General features: G+C 40.6%; 1 protein-coding gene across 1 annotated transcript in view; it reads right to left on the reverse strand.

Annotated features, from left to right (window-relative positions):
* LOC125916956 (dipeptidyl peptidase 4) overlaps positions 1-12,292 on the reverse strand; it is a 78,665-nt gene that overhangs the window by 19,518 nt on the left and 46,855 nt on the right. The window contains exons 12-19 of the mRNA XM_049623202.1: positions 10,299-10,343; positions 7,779-7,886; positions 7,446-7,513; positions 6,452-6,505; positions 5,936-6,057; positions 4,087-4,134; positions 3,498-3,596; positions 979-1,048 (exon numbers count right to left, since the gene is read on the reverse strand). Coding sequence (XP_049479159.1) covers positions 979-1,048; positions 3,498-3,596; positions 4,087-4,134; positions 5,936-6,057; positions 6,452-6,505; positions 7,446-7,513; positions 7,779-7,886; positions 10,299-10,343 — 614 coding nt within the window. The remainder of the gene's footprint in view (positions 1-978; positions 1,049-3,497; positions 3,597-4,086; positions 4,135-5,935; positions 6,058-6,451; positions 6,506-7,445; positions 7,514-7,778; positions 7,887-10,298; positions 10,344-12,292) is intronic.

Raw genomic sequence — 12,292 nt, forward strand, 5'->3', positions numbered from 1 at the left:
AATAAGGCTTACTGAAAATCAAACAGCATCTCTTGAAGTTTAAAATACCTTTTTCCCTTTCTTTGAGCTTTTTTTTGTTTACATGGAACTGTAAATACAGTGCAACAGGCTGTTGGATATTAACGTCCCTCCCTTCCCCCTCCCCATACAATGGGCGCAATAGAACTCATATAGGTTTGCAAATCACCTGGTGTGCAGCAGGTCCCCAGCACATTTGTTGGTTTGTTTTTGTTTTGTTTTTAATAAAGGAAATGAGACAAGCTAGGACAGGAAGAGTGGCATTGTGGCATCATATGTGAGTTCAGGGCAATTTTAGAAGGACTAAAGTAAAATATATTCCCAGTAATTATCAAAAATATTTTATAAAGATGCCATATTTAGAATTTGCATGAGTTTACATTTACTGCTCAAAGATTTGTGTTTCAGAACTTTCTCTAACACCTGAAGACATTTGGATTATAATGAATAATTTCCTGTATCACATCGTCTCTTCACCAAAGATGTGAGTGGAAAATACCAGGCAGTGATATTTTGGAAACTAATGGAAAAGAGACCTGATGTCCTAGTGAATCAAAGGCCACCATTCAAGATGTTTGGGGAAACTTGGGGGTAAAGAAATTGTTAATACTATTAATACCTATCTCTTACATGTTAAAATGGGCAAGAGGTAAGGATAAAACTGGGACCTGAAAATTCTTTGAAATTCTCTTGTAGTTCAGAGAAACAGATCAAAACAAAATTAAGACAGAAGGGTGTCTACTCTCTCCATTAGAAAGATGGTAGAAAACAAAGATTTGGGGTTGTGATTGCAAAATGGGAGAAGGAAACAGTAAAACTGCTTTACAATGATTCAGGAAGAGAGGAAGGATTTTTTTTTTTTTTAACATTTTTCAAACGTTAATTTTCTGTAAACTGCCCTTGGGTAAAAACATGTACAGTGGTTAACTTCCAAATTGTTCCTTCCTCTTGAATACTTACACGTCTATTAGGAGAGGATATTTCTTGGATGTATCAAAATGAGGAGGCAAAATCATCTGATACCAAAATTCTAAACAAACAGAAAGATTAATTAGTAAATTAAGAATAATTATTAGCACATGATCTAGGTCTCTTATCTCTGTCAGTGATAAATCATAGCTAGTAGTCAACAATTTGTTAAATTAGAATTGAGAAAGAAAATGAACTGCTTGGATTCAGCATGTTTTTAAGATATAAAAATATTCTCTTTCAGGTCAGGATACTAGTTAAGATTAAAGCCATAAAGTCTTTCCTAATGTATCTATTAAATACATTGGTGCCTTGTAAAATAAAAGTGCATCTTAGAATTGCTAATGTTTTGTTTTTATGATTCTGTTCTTTGGCATCTGATCTACTTATCTAGTTTGTTTATGGCTTATGTTCTAAGCTTTCCTCCAAAATGTTTTCCTCTTCTTGAATTTCCTTGAAGATGTTTAGGATTTTTAGTTGGCCCCAACTTTATTTTAAAATTCTGATTTAATAACATTTTTGTGATTCTTATTGCCATCCCAGACCGCAAAGCTGAGTTCCCATTTTCAGCTCTGTGTTTCACAGAATGAAATCAGGTTTACACGGCACAGACTGTTGTGAACGTTCTGTATGGTCTGCAGATCTGTTTTATTCTCTGTGCTTGATTTAGCATCAGTTTAATAAAATTTGCCCTAAGTAATGAATTGGTTTCCTTTGCTCCCAAATTCAAGATGATGAGTTAGACTAATAAATGTTAAAGACACACACACAGAGACAGAGACAGAGACAGAGAGAGATGTTTCATATTTTAATCAGATTATTTCCAGCTTCAGTAGATTTAGCTTGAAGGGGAAAAAAATCCATATCTCTAGAGCTGCTTCTTTCTTTCTTTTCTTTCTTTCTTCCTTCCTTCCTTCCTTCCTTCCTTCCTTCCTTCCTTCCACAGTTATTTCAGTTGATGTAAAAAGAAATGTTTACGAGTAAAATCTTTATATAAATAGATTTCTCTTTGTTTTTTGCTGATTATTTTATGCCTTCTAAATTTAAGTCTTTATTATTTTTCCATAGAATGTCAAGCTATGTGTTGACCATATTGTTTTCAGTAAGTATGCCAAACCCACCATTTCATCTCTCCTTTGTTTGAATGGGTACTAGTTGATTAGAAGTGTTTTAGCTCCATCATTCTGAAGATGGAGTGTTTTCTTTTGGGGGGGTTCTTTGTAGTCACCAGTCCCACCTCCTTCTGCCCCTCCTCCAAGACCTCGACCCCCACTTCCCCCCAGCCCTCCTTTCCTGGAGTTTGAATGTACAACCACCTCCCAGATGAGGTGGTTGTGGAAGGTGGTTCTGGAAGCTCCAACCTCCCCAGCAGGTTGTCCATCCAATCCTATGGGTTCTCTGAGTCAAAAACTTTCAGGGCCCCCCACTTTTTGTCAAGTCTCCAGTATGCAGTGCCTTCTGCACCAACAGTTGAGGTGGCTCTCCAGAACTCTAAATTCTTGCCCACCATGCCTGATTCAGGAGCCAGCAACACTGGCATCACCTAGGGGCTAATTCCAAACTCTGAACCCTGGGCTCACCCCTCCTTGCGGGATCACAGAGCCACATTAGCAAGGTTCCGGGTGATTCTATGCACATTTCATTTTTGAGTAGCCCCATGCTGAGGAGTTCTTCAGAAGCACCCTCTGTTTTCTGGTGCTTTTCCTGACATTTAATCTTGGATGAATCTTTTCTATTGAATCTTTTTGAATATTTTCTATTATTACCCTATATTACTACCCTATAATATATTATTACCCTATATTATTACCCTATATTATTACCCTATATATTATTACCCTTTTAAAATGTGAAATAAATCAGTCCTGGTGGATTCCCCCATCCCCCACGAGTAATTAGCTCTTAATGGAAAAAAACGAGCAACCAAATAAAAACAACCCGACTGCATTTCCTGCTCAAAGACCCCCCCCCCCCCCCCCCACCCCCCATTCTTAGTGGTTTCTGCACATCATCCAGGCTCCCGGCACGGGGACTAGGCTAACTGTGGCAGGGAGAAGGTTAGAAAAATCCAAGATTTCTCTTCCGAATCTGAAGTTTCAGCATTTTACAGCCAACCCTAATTTTTTTATAGTCATCTCAGATATATTTTTTACTTCTTTGGGTTAAAGGCAAAATATATCAGGATATCATTAAATTAAACGCGCAATTAATACTTTATAGAGCAGAGTTCCTAACAGAATGAAGCTGGGGTATGGGGTAGCAATACTGGTTTTTTTCCAAAGGCTTCCTCTTAACAGAATTAAATTTCACATAGAAGGGTGCTGTATTTGAAAACAAAACAAAAAGTAAAACCAGCAGTTCTCGTGACAGGCTATTTCATAGACAAAATAAACTTAGGTTAGATTTACATATAATATAAAATGTGTATTTTCAGATCAAGTTGTCACGTTTGGAGAGATTTTTATTGGTGTTTCCGTGAGCAGTTCTGTTCTGAAAGAAATTCAACTTACTTGTTTCATTCAAAATAATGAAGTCCAGTTTTTTTGAGGGCATCTGGACCTCCTGCAGCATTTTATCCAAAGCTGAATTGTCTTCCAGGACCCTCAGTTCTAAATAAATATTCGAGACAGCAGTCATTCATTACAATGTGAAGAATATGGATTGTGCAAGGCTGTAATAAGTGGCAATTCACTGATGGACTATGCATTCTTTTTTTAAAATAATTTTTAAAGTTTATTTAGTTATTATTGAGAGATAGAGAGAGAGAGAGAGCGCGCGCACAAACTGGGAATAGGCAGAGAGAGATGGAGACAGAATCAAAAGCAGGCTCCAGGCTGTGAGCTGTCAGCACAGAGCCCCACATGGGGCTCAAACCCACAGACCTTGAGATCATGACCTTAGCGAAAGTCAAGCACTTAACCTACTGAGCCACTCAGGCACTCCAAGGGACTATGCATTCTTTAGATTAGAAACCTTGAGTTCAAATCATTGTTCAAACACTCTAAAGCCAAAAAAAATCCCACTATGCTAAGTACATGTTGGTCCTATTCACACACACTTTTCTAATGAGCAAACGAAAGGTGAAATCTTAGAAAGTACCTTCATCGTTGCTGCTTCGGTGTAGAGTATAGAGGGGCAGACCAGGGCCTATTAACATAACCAGGGAAAAACGTTTTAGGTGAGATTTTTTTAAGAAAAGGAGATAGCATAGTTTTCAAAAACGGCATTTGTTACCATTTAACTTTGATATCATTTTGATACCATTTAGCTTTGATAGAATAACTATCATAGTGGTATAAGGGGCTTACTAAGTGCTAGCTGTTTTTTTCTCTGAAATAAGTGCAATTTGATTGTAATAAGTATTACCGGAAAGGCACGAGGATCAGGAGAATGAAGCAGAAATTGAACCTCTGGCCCTACTGGGTACCTTGGGCATGTTGCTTTCAATTTCCTCATCTGTGAGCTAAACCAGAAGACCCCTGACAGCTGCTATCTTTCCTTCCCCACCCCAAGTCCACAGTCCTGCGATGACCACGCCCACTCTCAGGCCCCGCCCCCTCAGGGTGGAGCTCTGGAACCAGGCCACCATCCCCCCCCCCCCCCGGGGGGGGGGGGTTTTCCCCCCCCCCCCGCCCCCCCCCCCCCCCCCCCCCCCACGGAATCCCGAGCCAGGGGGCACATCTGCACAGTGCCTGACTTGGATAAGCTATTCCTTTCTGGCATGCAAAAGTGTTTTTCTCACATGAACATATCTTCACTATTTATCCCAACTGTAGTAGTTGCAGACTAGAAGGTAATGTATAAAAAAGCTATTTGGTGAGCTATTTAATTTTCATGCATTTAGATAATATTAATGTTTTACTGGTGATCAGAACCACAGTGATGGCATTATACAGACCTGGGTTTGAACCCTGGCTTACCTGCTGTGTGACTTAGGACAACATATCTATGCTTCGATCTCTTTACATACAAAATGAGGGCAGTATCTACTTTATAGAGTTTTCTTAGGAATCAAACAAGACCACAAATATAAAACTTCTAGCACAGTTCCCAGTATGAAATGCATGCCCAAGAAGTGGTGACTAAAAACAGTCACAGAAACTAAAATGTAATAATAAAGAAACTGTGCTGATAAAGATTCAGTTAGCTGGTTTGGAGGTCTCTTTTCGGTGAGGGGACGATTCTTTCCAGAGTATCCAGATTCTTTCATTTTGAGAAGTAACCTAGCATAGTGCTTATCCGAGTGCTTGGGAGGTGGAGACCTGGGCTTGGATCCTGTTGTTCTGCCGGTGCCACCTCTTATTAGCTGTGCCACCTGTGGAAGTCCTGTTGCCCGTCCTTGCCAAGTTTCTTCATTTATCATAAAGAAAATGAAAATAAAACAGCAACAGAAGATGGAACAGTGAGCAGGTTGGGTGACGGGCACTACCCGCATATATTTTCTCATTTAGAGGGGCAAGTGCATAAAATAATAAAAAATTAACACTAAAAACAATCTACAACAAAAAATCTAATATATATCTATCTCTGTCTGTCTAAAACAATGAACTACCTCCGTTATACATAGGCTCCACTGTGTGTGTGTACTTGTGTGTGTGTTCAAAAGCAAGCCATGCAAGTCTCTTGGCCAAAAGGGGAGGAGAGGTGGTTAACTCACCACTTAGAGCTTGAAGAGAAGGGGACTTCAGTGATTTCAAGAGCACCTCAGATTCAAGAGAAGAAAACTGAGCAGGGCAGCAAGAATGTTTCCCAGATGGGACAGAGAAAGGGACAAATGGGCAGACTGAGCCAGGAGGGTGGTGAATGATGTCCGAAGAGAGGAGGGAACGTCAGCTGGCGAGTGGAAGGCTGGAAAAACGTGCAGCCTAAGGGAATGTTAGGAACCGCTTTGGATAGACAGACAGACATGGCGATGCTGTCTTCCCTCCCCATGTCCATTCACACTTACCTGAACATCTAAGTTGATAGTACTTTGCCTCTTTACTAAATGATACAGAATAGTACTGACACCTCTCTGGTTTCAGCTCACAACTCAGGCATGCCACTTTCGTGGAGTCATTAAGTTGGATTCTGTGAACCAATGGTGGAAATTAAGTGCTTGATGAAAGAAGAAATGAGAAGATGGAATTGAATAATGCCATATTCTGGTTTCAAAGCTATCAGAATGTCAAAGCAATGCTCAAAAACTTCTTTTTAGTGTGAGATAGATACACGAATTAATTCGTAATAACCTCAAACCTCCTACTGTTTGGAAATAACATAAAGCATCTAATAAAGCCATTCTCTTTTGGTGACATGTGGAGGTTTGATTTATAAAGGAACCAAAGCTCTTCCAGGACAGAAACTAGAACTTACAATTCTGGTTAAGACAAGGAAAAAAAAAAAAAAAACCAAAAAACCAAACAACCCAGAAATTGTTCTTCAGCTAAAAAGACTCAAGTCAACAAATTGGTGGAGCTCTTACTTATAAAGATTTCTTCCTCCTGGCATTCCTTTATATTCATTACTAATGTAGTATCTGGGAAGAAAACAAATGAGATGTATATTAATTATGTTTTTAAAGAAAGTCAAGCACACTTTGTTTAACTCAACACCAAGCATTAGTGCTGGCCCTTCTTGTATCATTCTTCCCTGCTCCCTCTCCCCCAGAGGCCATTTTCCCCCATTATCTCTAAACAGGAGATGGTAAACAGACTAAAATATCTGAATGCAGGAATTGCTCCCTTCATTAAAGTGACGAGTAAAAACTCAAAACAAAACAATAAAAAAAAAAAAAAAGAAAAAAAAGTCTCTTATAAGAAAAATGTGACTGGACAAGTAGCCTGAAGTTGAGAGCCCATGTGTCCATATTTTTCCCCATATTTTCTGTTCTAGAACACAAACTACTATCTTCCTGAGGGCCACAGAGCCACTTCTAAAGAGGACCTTCAAAGACTGCTTTGGGCAGGGGCAAAAATCCTCCATGGTGACACCCGATAACGAATTATAAAAGTGCCTTAGATGCTAATGAAAAATAACACTCCTCAATTCATGCCACAATTCGTGCATGGTAGCTGACAGCCTCTGCAAAGCTTTCCATTTTCCAAAAAGCGAGGCCGAAACATGGACAGATATAAAATAGCCTTTGCAAGCCTTCCAGAATTCGGCGACAGTTAACATTTCACGAAACGCCCCTGATTCTGGTTCAGTGTTCTAAGATGTTTAAGAAAAAGAGGCTACAGCTCTTCTAATGTAAAGCAGGTAAGAGCAAGAGGTAGAGCCACTTGGTGGCAGGGTATCAAATCTGCTAAGCATATGTGAAAATCATTAAGGCTTCCGTATGTTAAAAAGAAAAAAGTACTGAACACATTCCAAATAGACTATTCTTTATTTGTAGGAGATTTTCCCCTATTTCTGGGCAGAGAGGGTGTGATTACAACAACTATATTTACATCCATCCGATCGATTAGAATACTCACAGGTAATCAGTGGTAAGAGCTTCTATCCCGATGACTTCCCAAGCTCCTTTTGTAATAAATGTGCAACCCTAACGGAATTTTTTAAAAAGAGGTTTATGAAACTCTCTCGCCAAAGTTAAGTGGGGGGTTAAATCATTTATAGCAACAGTTCAGATGATCTTAGGCCTTTTTGGGTGTCCCCACCCCATCCCATTGTACTCTAGATACTGCTTTGGAATTTGAATTAATCAGATTATTAGTACACCTTGATCAACTTTACCAAATGATTTCCACGTCAAGTTAGTTGCATTAAAAAAGAGATCAACCTGAAGTAAATTACGTAGGAATACTCACTTTCTTATCTATTTGGAAACGGCAAATGTGTTTGTAGCCATCTTCGTTGCTGATGATCTTGTAGAAGTTCTTCCCGTCAGAGGTAAAATGAGGTTCTGCAGGCCTAAACTAGAATAAAATAGAAACAAAAAACACATTAGAGCACATTAGTCTCATCTCAGCACCAACTTTAATTTTTGAAAGTCCTCTCAACATCTCTGCCCAAAACCCATGCTTCATTTACTTGCCAAATGAAACCACAGTGTCTCAAAAGAAAATTCTCCTTCTAGAAAATGCAGACAAAAAGATCTCGCTCAGGGAATTTTTTGTGCAGAGTAAATGAGAGAAAGCACATAAAAAGGCTTACACAGGACACAACACAGAGCAGTGGTATTGTTATCTTTGGACATCTCTCTGTGGATGATAACTCAAGGACTTCTGGCTACAAATGGGCAAAAATCAGCAGTTCAGTTTTATGAGGTAAATTTTCTCAATGTCACAGGTGTGCTTTCTTGAAACACACTATTATTATTATTGTAACTGGAAGTTTGTACCTCTTAATCCTTCACCTATTTCACCCATCTCCCCACACCCCTACCCTTCCCACAACCATGAGTTGATTGCTTTCTGTTTTGTTTGTTGGTTTGAAACAGACTATTATCTTTACTGTTTCAGATAAGAAGTGGTTTGTAATTTGAGGGATTTGTTCCCTCTTTTTAAAATACATATTTCCTTTTGAAAGCCAGGAAGTCTTTAACCATTTCTGGACTGGGTGCTATAAGGAATGTCTGTCGTATATTTCACATGGAAACATTTTTATACTTACCATTTTTATGGTAAGTCTTTTCATTTTGCTAAATAGGATCAACAATTTACCAAAAAAGTAGTTGTATGGAAATATACTATAAAATTTCCATTTTTCACAGTTCAATAAAAGATAGTTCTCAGAACATAATGTAGTTTAAGCAGAAGAGTATCTATCCCAGCCTGAAAGGAATATGTCGCATTACGACTACATTTGAGAGCAGGTAGGAGATGGTCTTTTAAAATTGTTGGTTCACTTTACCCTAGATGTTTCCTCTTTCATCAGCTCCCATTTTGGGAAGGAAGAAAAATGCTTCCCTCTTCTATTTAGTGATTCAAAGTGGATTCATTTATGGAGCAAGCTGAGGCGTGCAATACACTTGGTGTTCTCATTACAGAGCTCTGAAACACATTCCCCTCTCTAGACCTGTGTTCACAGCCTTATCTTTTTAATACATTTCCCTGTTTCCCCTGGATGGAGTTGTGCCTAGTAGAAATGTGTGAAAAGTGGCATCTGTCTGGTTAAATACAGAGAGGAAAAAACATATTTTTTTCAAAGAGTCGTGAGGAAGTGTAGCGTGTCTCTTGCCATGGAGGAAACCACTTTTCATGTTGGCAAACCTCTCCCCTCTGCCCAATCAATGCCTGAAGAAAAGGGACGTGCGAATGCTATCGGAACTCCGAGCCCAGCTGGAAGGGGTCCTGTTCCTGGACCGGGGGCCTCCCCTCTATGCCCTGAGAGATATGAGTGAAATCTTTACACATTTTGTTCCTTTGTTTCTGTCTTAAAGGAGACTTAATAGAAGTGGTCGTAAAAATTAGGTGAGATTTGTTCATCGTCTTTCTATGAGGTGCCGAAATGGCTGCACTTCCTTTGTTAACTTGTTTCGTTCCATGGTCTGGTGGCAACACGGCTGGTGATGCCACCCAAGGCGGAGCGCAGCAGGAGCGAGAAGCGTGACAAGTCCCTGCGGGTCACCGCGCTTTCTTAGATGAAACTCTGCATCTGGGGCCTAGGAAAGCGTGAAGCCACATGAGTACTGTTTCCTCCAGAGGGAGGTACACAGCAGTGTGGTGTGTTTGCCGCTGCGTTGCTACTGGATATAGTCCCATCTCCTTACACATTAGTGTAGGCTGTGGATGGAAGCCATGTTTTCTGCCTCCAAAGCACAGGACTTTGAAGATGAGGTCAATGAGCATATTTGGCATCTTAGAGGCTTTTCAGCATAGGTTTGCTTTTTACTTTCCAGGACCTACAGTTTGCCTCGAGTATGTCTTCTGTTTTGTCTGCTATTAAGTTTTAACTTGTCCTTTTACTTCTTCCAGCTGAGCATGTTCTGTATTCTGTATAAAAAGATATCTCTGCAGGGGGCATTTAAGTATTTTGATCAATAGGTCAAGTAATATTTCTGTTAATAGCAAATAACATAGGGCCCTCATTTGGTATATTTACTTTTTTTTTTTTTTTTTTTTTTGAGAAAGAAAGCACATGAGTGCAAATGGGGGAGGGGCAGAGGAAGAAGAAGAGAGAGAATCTCAATCAGGCTCCACGGCCAGCGTGCAATCCATTGTGGGGCTCCATCCCACGACCATGAGATCATGACCTGAGCCAAAAGCAGGAGTTGGATGCCTAACCTCCTGAGGCACCCAGGCACCCGGTATATCTACATATTAAATAGCTCTGTGTATCTGATCCATACGAAAAAAAAAACCAAAACATGACTCTTAACCACTTACTCTTCCAACCCAGCCAGTGGTACTCATTTCAATGTGTTCTTGTGCCTAGGGAGAGAAAAATACAGGGACAGTGTTCCAGAGAGAAGTAAGCTATGCATTCTAATTCTTTAGCTGCAATTCATGGTAATACAAATGAAATTGTACTTAAAATAGTTGAAAACTGTCTCCATTTATATATTTGTATTTATGTTAGGACTGTTGCATTAGAACATTTACCTCTGTTGCCTAGGGCTCTGTCTCCATATGTGGACCTGGAGGGTCCACCAGCATTTTCAACTCAACAGGTACAGAACAGAAGATGATGTCATTTGTCTTGTCTCCATCCCCATTGGCTTGTTCCTACACCTTCATTCTTCTGCCTAGTGCCACCATTCACCCAAGCCAGAGATGTGGGAGTCGCTCTAGATGCCTCCACTACTCACAGCCACCTCCTCAGCCCGTCTCCTGGTTCTTTGACTCCTTTCTTCCTTCTCCACGGTTACTGCCTTAGCTCGGGTTCTCTTCTGATTTCCCCTGGTTTGTTGTCGTGACCTCCTGGCTGATACCCTGCGGCTCTTTTCTTCTTCCAATCTGCCCTCCACCCTGCTCAACCCCTGGCTGAACTCACGTGGCAACAGATGGTTCTATCTCATGATCCTCTTCTATTTAACACCTGGAAATAGCACCCCGTGTCCTCCAAGTCAGTCCAAACTCCTGGGAATGGTGCCTGAGACTCAGTCTACCCCCACCCTCAGTTCTCATCATTGTGCCTCAACCCAACCCCTGGTCCTCTGGGAGCCCCAGACCCTGCAGGCTCCAAGCCATTCACTGGATGCCTTTGCACAGCCTCTGCTCACAGGGTCCTTGTGCCCTTATCTGCCCAGGCTGCTTTATCTTCCTTGTCATCTCCCATCCCCTGTCCCCAGTTGAGTGGATCGCCTTCTTCTGCCCTACATTCCCTCTGTACCTTGCTTATATCCTTTTAGGTCACAATATCTTGATAGTAGGATGATATGTTTTACAAGAAACAAAAAGCTTGAGATTTTTTTAGTTTGAATTCTGGCTGTCATGTGACCGAAGCAAGCTCCTTAACCTCACTGAGCCTCTGACTCCACTGTGAGTCTTCAAGAAATGGTATCTACTATTATTCATTATCATAATGGTAATCCCTTTATCATCAGCATTTTGGGGACAGAGCTGTGCACAGAACTTGGGACACATTAGGTGTTCAATGTTTGCTGTATAAATGAACAAATGAGCACATCAAGATACAGGGTGCCCAAGCTTTCTGAGGCAAGAATCTTCACTGTGTCCAACCAGGATGGGAACAGGGAGGGGAGGTATGTAAGTACAGAGCCTATTACCAGGAAATGGCTTGTAGAGGTGTGCTTGACATATTCCAGCAAACCTTCCCTGGGCTTTGTCCCTCCTGAGGCTGCTGGTCCCAAAGGGGCTTTAATTCTGATTCACCAGCTTGGTCAAACCTTGAAGTTTCTTGTGGGGAAACCCCCCAACGCCCCAAGCACCTCAGATTTGAATTAACACTTGCCTTTGTCTTAATGTTACCACCCTTTCAGCCGGGTAGGTATCTATGTATGTTCCAAAGCTGTTTACTGCTTAATGATAGTCACAGTATGGTAGCAGATTTGTGGCCTTTTGAATCTTGTTTTCTTTCACACATACTCAGCCAGTCATTTGCCACTGCCCATATTTTCTCTATGGAAACACACTTTATGGCCCTTGCAGCCACTGGCCCTCTTGAGCTTTTTGAATTTTGACATCAAATTCTGTCTTCTGGGTTTCCAATTACCATTGAGTGATAATATCCATAACTAAAACAGTATGACTAGTGAGTAAAGGTGAAACGGAAGTACCACCAGATATCAGATTCTCTAAAAGTTAGTCAAAACTTACCTACTGCCTCAGGATCTGACAGTCAGAAAGAATAGAAACTCAGAGTTTATCTCCTGATTCCCAATCACTCACTTTGCCTGTTTTCATACTGTCCTTGGATC

The sequence above is a fragment of the Panthera uncia genome, unplaced genomic scaffold (genome assembly GCF_023721935.1).
Source record: "Panthera uncia isolate 11264 unplaced genomic scaffold, Puncia_PCG_1.0 HiC_scaffold_1352, whole genome shotgun sequence".
NCBI lineage: Eukaryota > Metazoa > Chordata > Mammalia > Carnivora > Felidae > Panthera > Panthera uncia.